At 33.0% G+C, this 19,311-nt stretch overlaps 1 protein-coding gene across 2 annotated transcripts in view; it reads left to right on the forward strand.

The window, feature by feature from the left end:
* ANTXR2 (ANTXR cell adhesion molecule 2) overlaps positions 1 to 19,311 on the forward strand; it is a 221,844-nt gene that overhangs the window by 48,224 nt on the left and 154,309 nt on the right. For both annotated transcript variants that reach the window (XM_051966005.1, XM_051966006.1), the window contains exon 8: positions 15,910 to 15,970. In XM_051966005.1, the coding sequence (XP_051821965.1) occupies positions 15,910 to 15,970 (61 nt within the window). The remainder of the gene's footprint in view (positions 1 to 15,909; positions 15,971 to 19,311) is intronic.

A 19,311-nucleotide genomic window follows, 5' to 3' on the forward strand; every position in this document is an offset into this window, starting at 1 on the left:
AGTTTGGTCAGGCAAGATCAGCAATGGGGCAAAGGAACAAGAGATTTAGGAATAGAGAACAGTTGTAGGGTTGAACTAATTTATTACTAAGGAGTCAAGATTGGAAGAAAGGGAGAAGAGGATATCTAGAGCAAGGCTAACTGTCTGGAAAAAAACATGGAAACATGGAGAAACTGGGAATCACTGTGAGGAAGAAGAATGAGTTTAGTAGTGACAAAGATGGAATGATAGAAGATAGACCAGATAGAGGACTTGGGACTCCAGAGTATGGAAATAGAACATGTCTAGCAAGTTCAAGGGTATGACTATCATTGTGTGAAGCTAAGTAGAATGGAGGAGTTGGGAGAAGATTAAGAAACTGGTAAGTTTGGTTATTCAAGGATATGTTAATATGTGTATAGTTCCCTAGTATAAGGTAAAAATTTGGAATGGAGACTTTGAGGCAAACACTGAACTCATTGAAAAAGGAGAATGAATATTGGGGGATGAGATTTGTTTGGGAACAATGAAAAGAATACAGATTGGATATAAGGAATCTCACAGAGGAAAAACATTTTCTAAAAGTAGTCTGGAAGGAGTCATGGAAGAAACAAATATTGTCACTTATCACAGGTATTCCCTCCTTGTTCCCATCAGTGGGGAGAGAATGAGACAAAGCTCAACTAATATTAAACAGTGATCCATTATCTTTTAGGAGACACAGGATTCAGCAAGTGCCAAAAACTGTAAAGAACAGGTGGAAAATAGAAAAGGGAGATTTGGAATCCCAGTAAGCATGGGTCAGGTAGATCTGGAGTGGAGCATTGGTAGAAAAAAGACTGATACGGATAGGGATGAAGCATTAAATAGCTGGTGTTGGGAGAAGAGGTGGGTTTTGAGTCAAGCTCAGCTTCAATGGGATAGGGAAAATAAGAGGAGGTGGGAGCATGTAAATCATGGAAGAATGAGTCCAGGCAGAATATCTTCAAGGAACTCTGGGGTTAAAGACAGATCATTACAAGTTTGAAGAATTTTGAAGGTGCTTCTTCATAGAAGGCAAAAATAGGGCCTGGAAATCCAGTCTTGAAGATGGGAGTGTTGCCTTGTAATAAATACAAGGTTGGCCTGGGAGGATTGGAGCTTACAGTATCTCGAAGGCAGCCCTGGGCTGTAGTGGGGTGTATTTTTGGTACTCTCATGTCTTTGGATTTGTTGGTAAGGTTGAATCTTAGTAGAGTATTCATCAAAATTCATCATTGATCAGTCAACAAATATTTATTAAATGCCTACTGTGTACCTCCTTAAGTGCTTCTCTGTGTGGCTACTTAGCATTGTGATAATTACTGAGTAATACAGAAACAAAAATGAAAAAGTCCTTGTTCTTGGGGAGCTTATATTTGAACATGAAAAACAGCAGATGTCTTTATAAGTGTATACAAAATGTAGAATAGTTGTTGTTTTTGAGGAAGGCACTATTAGCTGGAGGGATCAGGAAAGGCTTCACTTAGGAAATATTGTTGGTCTTGAGCTTTGATGGAAGCCAGGGTTTCTAATAGATGGAGATGAGGAGGGAGTACATTTAGCCATAGGAGATATTAAAAACTCAAATTCCACAAAGGAGCCATGCTTCCTTTGAGGGGGAATGGGAAAGGAAGAGAGCAACTTTGTTTGGTTCACTAGTTGTGTTTTATGGATCAGGTCCCAGGCAGGACCTGCTGACTCAGACATGGTTAAGAGGCAGAGTGAGACATTAGACAATTAGATGAGAGGAAGCAAGTTAGACACAGAATAAGAATGCACAATGCAAGCATTTAGAGGGACACCGATAAACTCAGGACATCTGTAATGGGGGGAAAACCCAGCCACACCCACAAAAACAACTCAACAAGGATAAATCCCTCAGAGCAAAAATGGCAAGCAATGGGGAAATTTTCCAAGTAGTTATTTATAATGCTTATTATTATATAGACAGGCAGCTGTGGCAGTGGCCCTAGTAACCTGAATATGCCCATTTATTGCAATTCTTGTAGTATTGCTGTTTAAAATCAATTACACATTAATATAAATGAGTTCAGTCAGATATTTTCCTCAGCTGAAATTGACAATAATGAATTGATAGAATTTTTCATTTGGAGGTAACTGAAGGTAAATGTTTTTTGATATATGTAATACAAAATAAACTTCAATAGGATTTGAAATAAACAATATAACAAAATCCCTTCTTTCTTCCTCTGATAAAGCAAACCTCTTGTTACCTTGCCTCACCTCTAAATCTCCTGCAGAAATAAGAACACATATTACAGTGAGGTTTTTTAAGTGATCTGGTCATACTTTCAGCATGTAGCTTTAGCAAAATGTGGTGCTGGGAAAAGTTGTCGATGCAAATTGAAGCTGTCATTAATGTCCATATTTCTAGGGATAGCATCATAGGGTAGTATAAAGCTCTGAATGTAGAGTCAAAAGATCTGCATTTGAATCCCACCCTTTCTTTTGAGTGTATTTGGGTGAATCCTTTAAACTATTTGGAACAGTTTTCTGTTTTATTGATGGAGTTGAGTCACTTCTTGTGCTAATATCAAAATATTTGGAAATACTTTAGACCATATATCAAAGGAGATCAAAGAGATACTTGAGTATTTTATTTAATTTTTCTTCAAATTATAATTTATAAATCTTAACCTCTTAATTTTTTGTGCTTCTTAATTTGGACTGTTTCCATTTTTATCATGAAAAATCTTTTTCACTATAGAGTACTCTGAGAAAAATGTTTACAGTATGGCTACAGGATGTACTCTTTAGGTAGTACCAGCTTCTACACATGATTGCTACATCCTTAAGCTATCTTTTGAATGTTGTCCATTGTACATCATGAAAGAAAGAAAAATTTAAATTGTTCCTCAATCTTGTACGAAAGGGGCTTTTGTTTCTTCCAAGTAGGTATGGAATATCAGAAAAAGTTAAAAGGATACTAAAAATTACCATTTTAGGCCATCTATAATCATTAACTTTTAAAATCATTACTCTGAATATGAACTGTTTTTCCAGTGAATAGTGAAGTAGCATGTTGATGTGTCAAGACCTAAATCACAATCTTATCAGTATACTTACAATACATGAAACCAGAAGTCCATAAAGGGTTGCAGCTAAATGAGAGGATGTTCCCCAGGTTTTCTTTTCAGGGTCACACAAAGTAATTGGAAGAGTTTGATTATGTGCCCAAAGGAAACAAGAAACATAATTTCATGGGGAAGCTGATCAGTTCATTCTGTAGTACATAATCATAAGCAAAAAGGATTACTAGAAAGATAATTTCTCATAGCATGCATCGAATAACTTAATATCAATGATGATGTAGAGAAATTATGTGAAGTAGATAAGATATTCCAAAGCATCTCATTGATTAGAAAAAGACAAACACATTTGTATGATGAGTTATTGTTAGCATTAGCACTTCATAAAACAGCAAAAGCAGAGGAGGTGAAAATAAATCTATAGAAAACTTGGCTTGAGATTTAACTAAACAACATCATCCCACGAGTATTCAAAACTGTAACTGGACAAAGGCCAAAAAACACATGAAACTGGACATTTATCAGGATTTCTAGAAACATTAAGGGCAAGTAACTAGTGCAGTGGTAGAGTGCTGGGGCTTGGATTCAGGAAGCTCAAATCCAGCCTTAAACATTTAATACCTGTATGATCCTGAGCGAGTCTTTTAATACTCTTTGTCTCAGTTTCCTCATGTGTAAAATGAGTTGGAGAAGGAAGTGACAAACTACTCCAGTATTTTTTTTTACCAAGAAACCCCCAAATGGGATTACAGAGTTGGATACAACTGAAAAATGACTGAACAACAGCTATAAACAATTATTTTCATCAATGATGGTGAAATTATTGCTATTTACCCTGAAACCTCAGTTCTTGAAACCTTAAAGCTTATAAGATCAATGACATTTAAGAAGATGAAGTCAAGAAAAGTAACTTGACTAAATTAGATCCACACTGTAAATACTCTAAGAAAGAAGAAGTCATAGAAAATATTGCTATCTCAAAGGATGATTGATACAAAGTAATACAAACAGTCAATGACTACTCATCAGAGTGCCCTAGGTTCTTGGGAGAAAATACATACCACTGCACTCCTGTTTTTTTTTTTTAATTCAAACATTTTATTTTTAAAACATATGCATAGATAATTTTCAACATTCATCTTTGCAAAACCTTGTGTTCCAAATTTTTTTCCTTTCCTTCCCCCAACTCTCTCACTTAGATGACAAGTAATCCAATATGTGTTAAATCGAATGTGTATACATATTTATACAATTATCTTGCTGTACAAAAAAAATCAAATCAAAAAGGAAAAAAATGAGAAAAAAATAAAAATGCAAGCAAACAACAACAAAAAAAGTGAAAATGCTATGTTGTGATCCACACTCATTTCCCACTCTCTAGATGAAGATGGCTTTCTTCATACAAGATCATTGAACTGGGCTGAATCATCTCATTGTTTCTCTGGTTTAGGTATCAGCACCATATCTTTATCATAAAAGGAATTTAGTAGGAGTCCTGCTTTCCCTATTTTTTCAAATAGTTTATATAATATTAGAATTAATTGTTCTATAAATGTTTGGTAGATTTCACATATAAATCTATCTGACCCTGGAGATTTTTTTCCTTAGGAAGTTCATTAATAGCTTGTTCTATTTCTTTTTCTGAAATGGGACTATTTAAATAATTAATCCTTCTTCTGTTAACCTGGGAAATTTATGTTTTTGTAAATATTTCTCCATTTCACTTAAATTATCAAATTTATTGATATAGTTGGGCAAAATAACTTTTAATTATTTGTCTAATTTCCTCTTCTTTGGCGGAAAGTTCTCCCTTTTTATTTTTGAGACTAACAATTTGATTTTCTCATTTCCTTTTTCTGATTTTTATCTATTTTGATGTTTATCTATTTTGTTGGTTTTTTCATAAAACAAGCTCTTAGTTTTATTTTTTAATTAAATAGTTTTCTTTTAATTTTATTAATCTCCCCTTTATTTTTCAGAATTTAAAATTTGGTATTTAATTGAGGATTTTTAATTTGTTCTTTTTCTAGCTTTTTTAGTTGCAAGCCCAATTCATTGATCTTCTCTTTCTCTATTTTATGCAAATAAGCATCTAGAGATATAAAATTTCCCCTAATAACTTCTTTGGCTGCATCCTCTAAATTTTGGCATGCTGTTTCATTATTGTCATTTTCTTGGATGAAGTTCTTGTTTATGATTTATTGTTTCATTTAATTTCTTATTTAGTTTCTAATTAATTTTTGGTCTATTTTCCCCTGACCTTTAATTGCATGTTATTTTTATTGCATTATGAGCTGAAAAAAAAGTATTTACTATTTCTACCTTTCTGCATTTGATTTTGGTGTTTTTATCTCCTAATATATGGTCACCTTTTTATATAGCTTCCATGAACTGCTGAGTAAAAAGTATGGTCCTTTCTGTCTCCATTCAATTTTCTCCAATGATCTCTCATAGCTAACTTTTCTAAAATTCTGTTTACCTCCTTAACTTCTTTCATGTTTATTTTATAGTTTGATTTATCTAGTTCTGAGAGAGAGCATGGTTGAGATCCACCACTAGTATAGTTTTGCCGTTTATTTCTTCTTGCAGCTCTCTTATCTTTTCCTCTAGGAATTTGGATGCTATACCACTTGATGCATATATGTTTAGTACTGATATTGCTTCATTATTTATGATATCTTTAAGCATAATATAATTTCCTTCTTTATCTCTTTTAATTAGATTTATTTTTGCTTCTGCTTGATCTGAGGTCAGGCTTGCTATCCCTGATTTTTTTTTTATTTCACCTGAAACATAATAAATTCTGCTCCAGCCTTTTACCTTTACTCTGTATGTATCACTCTGCTTTAATGTGGTTTTGGTAAACAACATATTGTAGGATTCATGCTTTTAATCCAGTCTACTATCCTCTTCCATTTTATGGAGAGTTCATCCCATTCATATTCCCAGTTAATATAACTAATTCTGTATTTCCTGCCACCTTATTTACCCCAAATTATGCTTTCCTTTCTCTCTTCTCTCCTCCCCAGTATTTTGCTTCTGATCATCACCTCCTTCAAACAGTCCTCTCCCTTGAGAGCCCCTCCTCCTTTCTTACACATTTTCCCTACTACTTCTTTTCCCACTTCTATTATCCTGCCCCGTTGTTTTCCCCTTCCCTCTCCCCTTTTCCTATAAGGTGAGACAGATTTCTCTGTGAAATCACATATGTCTGATATTCTCTTTTTTGAGCCGAATCTGGTGAGAGAGAGATTCACACAATGTTCGTTCCCCTCCTTTCATTCTCTCAATTATAACAGGTCTTCTTTGCCTCTTTGTGAGATGTAATTTCCCTTATTTTACCTCCATTTTCCTCTTTTTCCAGTACAATCCCCTTTCCATCTCTAGTTTCTTTTTCATTTTATCATAATAAAATGAAATTATACTGACACTCCTTAAGTATATCTCTAACAGAAATATAGTTCTTAAGAGTTCTTTCCTTTTTACCTTTTTATGTTTCTGTTGAGTTCTGTTTGGAGATCAAATTTTTTGTTCAGCTCTGGTATTTTCATCAGAAATTAATGAAATTCACCTGTTTCATTGAATACCCAATGCTTAATTTTGCTAGATAGTTTATTCTTGGCTGCAATCCAAGTTCCTTTGCCTTTTAGACCATCTGATTCTAGGCCTTTCATTCCTTTAAAGTAAAAGCTGCTAGGTCCCGACTAATCCTGATTGTGACTCATCGATATTTGAATTGTTTTTTGGCTTATTGTAATATATTTTCCTTGAGCTGATAATTATGAAATTTAGCTATGATATTCCTTGGAGTTTTTATTTTGGGGTTTCTTACAGGAGGTAATCACTGAATTCTGATTCTAAGTCAACAGGACACTTTTCCTTGATGATTTTCTGAAAGATGGTGTCTAGGCTCTTTTTTCTCCCTCCTGGTTTTCAGGAAGCCCGGTGATTCTAAGATTGTCTCCCCTAGGTCTGTTTTCCAGGTCAGTTGTTTTTCCCACGATGTATTTTTATATTTCTGTTTTTTTTTTATCTGGGGGGTTTAGTTTGCCTGATTTTTGATGTCTTGTTGAATCATTCACTTCATTTGTTTCAGTTTTAATTTTTAGTGAATTATTTTCTTCAGTTAGCTTTTTTGGTCTCCTTTTGCATTTGGCCAATTGAACTTTTAAATGAGTTTTTTAAATTAGGTTTTATTTCAATTTCACAAATTCTGTTTTTCAGTGAATTAGTTTCTTTTTCCATTATGTCGAATCTATTTATAAAGAGTTATATTTTTTTCCACTTCACAAATCTGTTTTGTAAGGAGTTATATCATTTTTTTCCATTTCTCTATATCAATTTTTAAAGGAGTTTTCTTCAGATAATTTCTGTGTTTCCTTTTCCACATTTCCTGCAAAGTTTTCATTTCTTTCCCCATTTTTCTTCTAACACTCTTTTTAATATTCTTTTTGAATTCTTCCAAGAGAACTCTTTTAGATGGAGATCAATTCCTATCGCTTTTTGAGGCTTCATCTGGGGAAGATTTGCCTTTAATGTTCTCAGGGTTTGAGGTCTCTTCTTCTCTGTCCCAATAAATGATATCTATGGTCGGAATTCTTTTAATTTTTTGCTCATTTTTAAAAGGTTGAGGAGTGCCCTTAGTGTAAAGGGGAGATTGTTCCAAGCTTCCTCTATAGGCAACAGCAGCTTCACTCTGCCCTGGAGCTGGAGTTGGTGCTGCTGACTTCCTTCCCATGCTGGGTGGGCATGGCTAAGTCCTGCATTAATCTGCAGGGGCTCATTCTTTTGCCTTTTGTAGTTGCTTTGAATGTCTCTCAGATAGTCTGCTGATCCACTGGCTTCTGAACCAGGACAGAGTAGCCAACACTGCTGTATTTGAGCCTCCCAGTAGCTTCCACCAGACTGCTCTGGGTCCTTGTAATGTACTTGTTCTTGGCTTTTCCTTGCCTGCTCCCCAGCCCCACCCCAGTGTCTGATTGTTACAGATATTTTCTGCAATTTTTCCAAAATATCTTATACTAGAAGTTTGTTACACTCCAAATATTGGTGTGTTCTGTCACTCCAAAACCATTTCAGAAGCTTATCTAGTGTTGATCTGAGGAAAGCTAGGAAGAACTCAAAGATCTGTCTGCTCTTCACCATCTTGACTCTACCCCTCTGCACTCCTATTTTGCTTTGAAGCAAGACCCATAGGATTTTACAGAACAGAATATCACCATTTGACAAGAGTACACACCTCAGTGGTGGATCTGCCTCCTTAAATAATAGTTTATCTTGTTTTTTATTGGTTACCTCATCATTTTCTACTCATTTTATACTTCTAGTGAACTTAAACAACTTGCCACTGATGAACAAACCTCATTTTAGATGCTGAATTCACCTCTCCCTTTAGCCTATTCATCTCAACCCTATCCCCAAATACTACCCTGCTACATTGTCACCTTCCATATAATCTACCACCTTCCACCTACCACCTTAAAATGCCTGCTCCAAAATTAAACTTTCTTTTATTTTAATCTGTTCTTCTTAACTCCTTCTGTCTTCTGGACCTATAACTTTTCTTTACATTGTTTCTAGTCCTAATTATATTCTTTCATACTCTGCAATTACCATGTTTACTGGATTTACTATGTTTGTATTATCTAAACTTAAATGAACCCTTATTATTGGAAGGCATTCACTTTATTCTTTGCTAATTTATTTGATCTCTCAATTTTTACTATGGCTTTTCTAAACCGTGTAGTCTCTCTTCAAGCCCCCTTTGTTAATCCTCTTTCATCTGAGAACTTTGCTTCATATTACATTAAAAATGTTGAGACCTTTCTTGGAGACAAAGATGTCTCTTTCCCCTTCTCATATCATACAGAATTTCTCTTCATTATCTTTCATCCTAGCTTCACTTTTGTTTCTTTCTGCTTGCGAAGGCCAAGCTCTCTATATAGATGTAGCTAGAATATAGAATACATGAAGGAAAGGCATTTGCAGTAAGCCTGGAAAGAGAAATCTTATTTTTTATTATTTTTCCACTTAATAGTATTTTATTTTTTCCCAATGTGAGGGATGTAGAAATCCCTTCCCCAAAATGATTACTCAAAGATCACTCAGTAGAAAGCAGAAAGGTTGTTATTAAAACCTCTGGAGGATGAGCTGTTCCATCATGAGATAAGGGAAAGAGAAAGCTCATGGTCATGGTAGGAGGGCTAAAGAAGTAGTAAAGATAAAGATACACAGCTTTTATACAAGAGATTACATCACAAGTAAGAGAGCATTGAGAAGGGAGGTGAGGGAGAGGCTTCTAATTGGTTGCTGCTATCCAGAGAGATTGGAATGGAAGGTTTCTCTTACAGAAATCACCTGATTTCTAGGAAACAGAAAATCAGGCCTTCTGGCTTCAGAAAGACAGTGGTCAAGCTAATAGACTAAATATAGATAAATGTCAAATACTGATAAATGTCATCAGTGCAGTAAATATGTTTATAGATGGCCAAGGCTCAAGTAAATTTCAGCTGCACATATTATGTAGGTCATAGGGGAAACATAGAAATAATAAAAATAAAATACAGAAAAAGAATTCACATATTCCTGTAAGTTCTTCATTTTAGCTCTCTATCTCTCTATTCCACACACCAATTACATATATACATATATACTATACACACACACACACACACACACACACACATGTTCAACATTCATTTTATACAATTTTGAGTTCCACAGTTTTATCCTTCCCCTCCTCTTTCCAAAGACAATAAACAATCTGATGTGAGTTATATAGGTATAATCATTTCTGCCTTAGTCATGTTGGGAAAAATGAATCAGAATAAAAGAGAAAAACCATAAGAAAGAAAAAAACAAAATGAAAAACCCCCCCAAATTAAATATAGTATGCATTGATCTGCATTCAGTCAAGATATTCGGGGGAAAAAGATAATTCATTTATTAAATTTTAAAGTTCATGAAATGCATAAAGATAAATCGTTTATTGCATTTTAAAATTCATGATTTGCATTCAGATTCCATGTTTCTCTCCTTCCCGCCCCTCCCCCCCCCCTGATGTGGATGGCCTTTTCCATCATGAGTTTTTTGGAATTGTCATTAATAATTGTATTGCTGAGAAGAGCTAAGTATATTATAGTTGATCATCCCACAATGTTGTTGTTACTGTTCGTAATGATCAAAAGAGAAACTTTAGCTAGATTCCAAATGGTTTTAAATGGCAAGTTGAAGAGTTTACATTTTTTGATTTACATGTCAGAGACTATAGAGAAATGCTGGATATGCTTGTAAGATGATATGGTCAAATGTGCCTGGTTTAAGTTGCAAGGATTAAGAAATTGCATCAGATAAAAAAAGGATTAAACCCCTAATTTATGGGCCTGAAAGGAAGATAACAAAAACATGGAGAATGGTATAAAAAATAGGCTACACATGAGCCCCACTTCCATCTGAACTGAACAAAGGAGGATTGAATACACACACACACACTCACAGCTTGATATAGAAATACATTAATTTCAACAGAGACTCAATTGGGAGAGAGGAAAGAGTAACATAAATGAGAAAATAGATGAGGTAGACATGATTATATGCAAAATAAATTCTCATCTTCCAAAGAGAGCTTATGAAAGAAAGAATAAAGTGAGAAAGCAAATGCACAAGCAGACATGAACATGTTAGTAGGACAGAGGAGCAAGAGATTCATGAGTAATAGGGTAGACCTGACTTAGTTTTCGAAGGATTCAAGACTAGGAAGAGAAGAAAGTATAACTAGGACTTAGTCTAGAAAACTATTGAAAAGGAAGGAATTGGAAATATCTTTGTAGTGAAGTGCTTAAAGTGCTGGGTCTGAAGTTAGGAGGACTCATCCTTGTGAGTTTAAATCCTGTGTCAGAGACTGTTTGTGACCTTGGACAGGTAATTTAATGGTTTGTTTTAGTTCCTTATCTATAAAATAAACTAGAGAAGCAAATGGCAAATTACTCCAGTATATTTGCCAAGAAAACTTCAATGGAGTCTCAGAGCTGGACATGACTGAAAAACAATTGAACAAATGAAGAAGAAAAATAGGTTCAGGAGTAAAAAAGGTTTGGAGAAAGATAGAATAGATAATAGAAAATTATTATCACAGAGAGTAGTAGTTCCAGAATATGAAAGTGGAATACTTGTGGATGATTACAAGATTAAGAATGTAAAGTTAGAATTGGGTTGATTGAGAGACTATGTTGTTTACAAGAAGTAAACTTGAAATGGAAAGATTATAAAGTAGAAAAATCAATTTTCCACCAGCTCAAATAAAAAAGCAGGTGTAGAAATCATAATCTCAGACACAGCAATAGTAAAATAGGCTTGATTAAAGGGAACAAACCTGGAAACTACATTATATGTAAATATATTTTAGATGATATAATATCAATTCTAAATATGTATTTATTGGATGATTAATAGTCTTAATATTTAAAGGAAAAGTTAGCCAAATTAAGATTTTTCAAAACAATAAAATTTAATAATGGTGAACTTGAATACTTCCTCAGACAGCTCTAATTAAATATAAACAAGAAAGCCATACATTTTTAGAAAAATTGTATTCAATAAGGGACTTTTAAGAAAATAATTAAGTTATTTTGAGGTCAGAGTATTGAGTCCTAAAGAATTTGAAGTACCAAACAGATTTGTTGTTCTGTTGGTTACCCATATTTAGAGAAATGCTTATTTAAAAGCAATCCAGGTGTGTATTGGTCAACAACTAGACTCAAAAATATATTTTCTTGAGTGGAAGATTATTGTACTTGCTATTGTTCCAAAAATTTAAACTCAGGATTAGTAGGCTCACTTGAACTTTTGCAACAAATTAACATTTGACCTATTATTTCCTTAATAACATCTAATTATTGCTGCTGTTGTTAATAATGTAGATTTTTCTTAACTCTGTGAGCATCATATAAATATAATAAAGTAATATAAAACATGAATATAAAATGAATTAGAACAGCTGAAAAGTGAAAAAAAAGACTACTTTTCTTTGAATAAGAGTAGGATAAACAGTTAATTTTTTTTCTTAATGTAATAAAGAACTGATAAAATTTAAATACTAAATGTGAAATTACAAACGAGATTTATTTACTAATGATGCATGAGTTGTCTCATATCTCTTTGGATTTCTTTGCAGTAGGAAATCTATTTAGCCATCTGTATTTGTCCTAAACCGTGGGTTTTTGTGTTTTCAGAATTTATAATTAATTGTAAGACTAGATGCTTTTTTGTACAAGCATAGCTTCCCTTCTACTTTTCTAAATCCTGATATCATAATTGAATTAACAACTGTATAGCCCTTTCAATGTATTCAGCTGTTAAAAAGAGTTTAAGAGCAGGAATCATAATTTTATTACTTTATAAGCATTTTCATTCAGACAGTCATTTCAACCTATATTATTTTAAATGTTTGCTTCCCAGATCTGAAAGATTGATAAGCCATTTCAATTATATTAAGCATTTGTTACATACCTACTGTTTTTCAGGTATTACATTTACAGAGATGAAAAGAACAAGTCCTGCCCTCAGTGACATGCTTATATTCTATAGCAAGAGTGTCAAACTTTTGGTCAGATTGAGACCAATTGCTGTTCCATAGCATGGGGAAACCAACATTGTGTATACGTATAAACAAATAATAAACAAATAAACAAGTATGTGCAAAGTAATTTCTTTGTGAGTATACACAGATCTAATATGAAGGGCAGTTTGTTAACAGTAGAAGGTAAATTTTGGAAACTACAGCAGAAGGGTAGAGAAGAGAGAGAATCAAATATTAGAGGGATGAAGCTAAAATGAAAAATTACTCATGATTTCCAATTCAACTAAAATATATTATCAATAAGGTTCCTTTAGTTTATATATTTCTTGACAAGATACACTGAAAAGTCCCTTTAATCTAAGTGGGGGAGGGGGGGCGAGGTTTCAGATCCTCAATTTTATCTTTCCCACATCTCTTGCCCCATTGATATCATTCCATTATCCCTTTGAAGTTTTGGTTCCCTAGTCCTATGCATCTGAGTTGAATTCTCTACTTATCTCTTGGTTCTTTTCAAGAACATCTTAAAATCTTTCCTATTACTGAATGTCCAATTACTTTTTTTTGATATGTAGGCTCTAATTTGTATTATATTTTATTTTGGGTTGTAGCTGTTTTTTGTATTTTGAAATTCTATATTGCAAATTGTCCTTTTATTCACATACAAAAGGTTTAATCCTGTGGTATTCTGATTGTTATTCATTTGAAAGTGACAGTTTTTTTCTTTTGCCTTACAAAAATTAATGTTATGAATCTAAAATTTAATTATAATTTTCTGTGAATGTAGTTTTTCCTCTCATTGCATGAATTTCCTTGAATATATATACTTTGCCAACTTCTTTAAATATATGAAGAATTTTTGTATCTGATTTCTTGAAGTATATTATAGGTTTTTTGTTTGTTTTTTTTATTTCTTTCCCCTGCAGCCTGTTATTAATAGTTTTTCCTTTTCACATTCTCTTTTCATTTATGTTCTTAATTTGTAAGACCTCATGAGTTCTTTCAGTCTTACTATATTTTGGTTTTACTAAATTAGTTTTCCTTCTACCTTTGCATTTTGCATTGGTATGTTATTCTGTTTTCTTTATTGAAAATCTATTATTTTAGAGATATTCTGGCTTTTTTTTCCCCTCCAAATTCCTTATTTTCTCTTAATTGTTTTTATTTATTTCTTTTAAGGCAGTGTGATGTAGTAGATAGAAAGCTGGCCAGCAGTCAGGAGGACCTGAGTTCTTATATTTGAAATACAGTGGCCTTGTAACTCTTTTTAATTCATTAATCCCTCATGGGTCTATGCAACTCTTAAAGAAGTTGGAGAATAGCTTTTGATTTACACTGGTAGAGGAAACTCCTCACTGATATGCGAGACAGTGAAATCATATGTCCAGTAAGGAAAAAAATGACTAATTTCTGACTTCATTTTTTAAAAAATATTTTCAGCCATTTTTTAACTGCTTATCTGAGCTAGAGTGTAGATTCCTGGAATTTTACTCCATTGTCATTTGACATCATTTCTTTGACTGATTTTGATTGCTGCCTTTGTTATAAATGCTTTTGATATGTGGGCTCTAATTTGTATTATATTTTTGACATTACCTTTTTCTTTGTATACTGGTTCATTTCTTCTCATTTAACTTTATTTGCTCCTATTAGTCACTCTACCAATATATCTATGATGTCTTTACTGTAAATATGTTTTAACCCCAATTTTCTATTCTTGGGATCCTTTTCTCCCCCACTTTCTTGCTCTCTGAGTTGTTCAGTGGATTCTTTACTTCTAATCTTTTCCTAATGATTAGTGGCTGTTCTAAGAAATTAATTTGTCTTAAAGTGTTAGAAGATGATGATGTTTAAAATGTTGTCTGGCCTAGAAAACATGCATGTTTAATGAGTCCCTGGAGGAGATACTTAAGGGACAGAAAGCCTTTTGTGTTCCTTAAATCATATTTATCACTTCTTTTTACAAAACTTGTGTTTTTAGGTACAGAAGCTTATTCATTTAATCTTTTAAAATCGCTATCATTTAAACTTCAGTTAGAAAAATATGAAGGATGCATTTAGGAGAAATTCTAACAGGTGTTATTTTTACAAATGAATACATATTTGTAGACTTGTCTCCATGCAGTTGCTTTGGAGGTAAATGATTCATTTCCACTTGTTTCAAAGGACATACTTTACTACTTTAATTCCCAGTTTCATGTATGAAAAGCTTGGAAACTATTGTGGGTTATCTGTTTTATGGCAAGAAGAAATCATCTGGAATTTATGATGTTGGAGTACAAAGCAACCCCAGCAATAAAACAAGAGTTGTTTCATTCTTTCCAAACAACTTCTTCATCATGTGTTTTTGTTGCTGTTTTTTTTTTTTTTAATTTGGAGTCTTGTGCCCTGTATGATGGTCACTCTTTTCTGGAGGAACTCAGTTGAGTCATTCTTCTGTCCTGATGTTCTTTGGGAGAGGATGCAAGTGTACAAGATACAGTCTCTGTGTTTTGTGAAAGTCATATTTGGATCATGCCTCAGGACTATTATCCAAGGGAATTGAGCCCAGAAAGTAGAATAAAAACTCTGTGGCCAAGATAATAGTCATTAATTTATTAGATTCGGGTTTTATCTGTAGGTGAAAAACAATCTGTTTGGATTGCGATTGGTTTACTAGAGTTTGTTGACCTGACTTGATTGCTGGGGATGGCTGGCACTTTTCTTACTGTTGATATTGACCAGATAGAGTATAGTTTTATTTTCTTATGGTTATGTTGGACATGGAGTATAAGAACTTAAAATGTATCTTAGCACAATAAAAAGTTTAAGTGAAAGCATCATAAATATGTCTAAAGTAAATATTCTCAACAACTAGGGAGTCCAGGAAAGCCTAAATTCAAATTTTGCCTCAAATACTTACTAGCTAGTTAATCCTGGCCAAGTTACTACACCCTGCCTGTTTCAATACTCTCAATTGTAAAATAAGGATAATAAAAGCACCTACTTCCTAAGGTTGTTGTGAGAATCAAATGAGATGATGTTTGTAAAACACTTGATTTAGTGCCTGATACATATCAAGTACTTGATAAATGCTTTCTTCCTTCCTTCTTTCCTTCCCTCTCTCCCTTCTTCCTTCTTTCATTCCAGAAAATGATATTTTTGTAAAAGTATTTAGCATCGCTTAATTAATGCTTATTTTATTTTTTTATTTATAAAATTTTAAAAATCTAAGTATTATCTGTCATATTAAAATGTCATGATCATTATAGAATTTCATCTATATATTACTTTACTTTTTTGTAGATATTAGAAAAATCATGCACAGAAATATTAGAGTTGGATCCATCAAGTGTCTGTGTGGGCCGTAAGTATCTTAAAGTTTGTATTTAAAGTAAAATAAAAATTTTGAAACTTAGTTGGAAATAAAAATAGCTAAGTTCCATTTAATAGTTTGTCCTCTCAAACTCATCATTTTGGATAGTTGTAATTTTCATAATTACAGAATTTTGGAGTTACATAAGACTTAAGTGGCCATCTAGTCCAATTCTTTCCACATAAGATCTTTGTTTTTGTTTGAAAAGCTTCAGTGAAAGGGAACCCACTGCCTTTTGCAAGGGTAGCTAGGTGGTACTATGGATAAGGTGTTATTAGGTTTGGAGTCAGGAAAAGTCATTTTCCTGAATTCAAATTTGACCTCAGATACTTACTAGCTATGTGATCCTGAGCAAGTCACTTAACTCTGTTTGCCTCAGTTTTTCCAACTATGAAATGAATTAGAGAAGGAGATGGCAAACCACTCTAGTGCCTTTGCCAAGAAAACCTCAGATGGGGTCATGAAGAGTCAAGTATGATTGAAAAACAATTGAACAACAAGAAGTCTACTTTTGAAGAACTCTGTTAGGAAGTTTTTCCTGCTACTAATCTTAAGCCTTCCTCTTTGTAACTTCCACCTATTGTTCCAAATTCTGCTCTCTGAAGTCAAACAGAAAAAATTAAAACTCTCTTTCACATAAATATCCTTTCAGATATAGATAGACATGATGTCCTTTCTGATATAGACAGATGACTATCCTTGAATCCTTGAGTCTTCCCAAGTTAAACCTTTGCAGCATCTTTGATTGATCCTCATATAGCATATACATGAAGCCTTTCACCAATCTGATTATTTTGACTGAAGGTAAGAATTAAAAGACACAATAATTTCTAACTAATCATTAAAAGAAGAACTTGTTACATTTTACCCATCATCATTTTGATACTTGCTTTAAAAGATGCTTGTCTTGATATTTGGAAAGTTACTATTTTAATTAATAGTCAAAATAGTAGTTTCTTACCCTGGTTTCAAGGAACCTAAGAAGCTCATATTTCTAGTAGTTTTATAAAATTCTTTAATTATTGAAGTAAAATTGATTTTAATTCATTCAAAATTAAAAAATAAACATGTGCCTTATAACATTCTATGACACATGAAGGTGCACATTAATCATCTTTGAATTGATGAGCAATTCAGTCTCTGGCTTTTATAGTTTCCAACAGCATGGAAAGAACCCATTTGATTCTAGCCACTATCCCTGCTGGTTGTTCCTAGGCAAATTTCTATGAATTCAAGCATATTTTAAAGAATATATAAAATAAATAAACAAAATAATTCATTAAATTAAAAAATGTACAGTGGAAAAATGTCAGATTTGGAGCTACAGCACCTTAGCTCAGTTCTGTTGGAGAAGAGGTTTACCCACATAATTTTTTCAAGTTATCTCCTAGGTAAAGGTATTCTTATATGTAAAATGAAGTAGTTGCAATAGAAAAAGAAAGTGCCCTCCAGCTCTAAATAGTGCATTAGGCTTCATGAATTATTTATTATGTTTTTAAGATTTTATTCTATGGCACAATATATTAAGCTTTTTGATATAGTTTTGTAAGATAGACATGGAGATAACAGTCATTCCTATTGCAGCAGATCAGGGCACTTCTCTTTGACCCCAAACTTTGAAAAGTTATGATGGACTTTTGGACAATAATTTAAGGAGGCATTCCTAGGAAGAAAAGAAGTATATCTCAGATTTACATTTCTGCAATTACTTTTCCATCATTTGTGCAAAGTTGTTGGGACTATCTTTCTGTTTTGTGAATCATCTAATCTTTTAAGCTTACCTCAAATATTTTTTAACCTTATATCATCTTATGTAAATAGGGAGTATATTTGGGCATACAAGTATTATTTTCTACTGATTACCTTCTTCCCTTGTATCTCCTCAACAACAATGCTAGCTCTAAAGCTCTCAGTCCTCTTAGGGACAGCCCCAGTGATAATGATGGGAAACATTTTTTAAGTATTAATATTAGTATAGAGTATTAAATAGATAGCTTATAGGAAAAATAATTAAAACTTAGAATGAACAGTATTTGACAGAAACCATATATATTGTACACAAGTATCGGGAAGGCAGGAGGTACTATTGACAAGAATATGACCATTAATATTTTTCCAATTTGGAGAGAATGTTTTAGGATAGGTGAAATCACATGTTCAGAAAAAATTAAAACAGAAGTTTTCTTTATCTTTAATATTTAGGGATATAAAATTTTGATGAAAAGAGGGAAAGGATCATTATTTTCCTTTAATTCTTACAAATGATGTGCTGTGTTATCAGATTTAATTATATTGTCTGCTGTTCCATATCTGTGACCATTTGTAGCAACTTCACTGTATGAATCATATCCCTGGAATATTTCCTAGTTTAAATTTTTTTACTAATAGTTATTTATGTATATTTATACTTTCTGAAGGAAACTAAGTCATCAACCACATTCATTTTAAAGATGAAGAAAGTAAGACCTGTAGTAGTGAAGTGATGAAACCCTTATACACACACACACACACACACACACACACACACACACACACAATATGATGGAACCAAAATTCAAATAAAAAGTCTTTGATTACTAATTTAGTGATGTAGACATGCTATCCATATAATTAGAGCTAGTAACAATTCAAATATTTTCGAAAATATTTTAAAATATTGCTTTTATTTGTTTTACTATCTACTTTATAAAGATTAGCCCAGTGCTTTTTACCTAAATACAGTCATTAGTAATGGTCTAATAGACCAAAGTTCGATGATCAAAGGACAAAGGAATTACATATCTTCTGGGTAGATTAACTGTTTGCTACTTGACTTGAAACTGGTGAAATTTTGAATATTTCTCACAGGGAATCTGTTTTGATCCAAAGTAGTTTCACTTGTGTGGAAACAATTCTTATCAGCATAAATGAGCATCTTTCCTATAAATTATGGTCTTAGAAAGCTATTTGGGAAACTGAGGAGTTAAGTTTCCCAAAGTTAAGTTGTTGCACACCTATTACATGTCTAGAGAGGACTCAAAGTTTACTTTCTCTGTGGATCCAAGCCAGAAAAATATTAGTTCACTGAAGCAGGGATTCTTAACTTAGTGTCCATGACTTTGGTATTTAAAAAAATTTTTTTTTCTACTTGCCATCTGGGGGAGGGGATGAGTAGAGGGAGGGGAAAAATTGGAACAGAAGTGAGTGCAAGGAATAATGTTGTAAAAAATTACCCTGGCATGGGTTCTGTCAATAAAAAATTATTTAAAAAATAAATAAATAAAAATATTTTTCAATGTAATTAATTTCCTGTTTAATCTGATATATTTTATTTTGTACATTTATAACAACAA

Source organism: Antechinus flavipes, chromosome 6, assembly GCF_016432865.1.
Source record: "Antechinus flavipes isolate AdamAnt ecotype Samford, QLD, Australia chromosome 6, AdamAnt_v2, whole genome shotgun sequence".
NCBI lineage: Eukaryota > Metazoa > Chordata > Mammalia > Dasyuromorphia > Dasyuridae > Antechinus > Antechinus flavipes.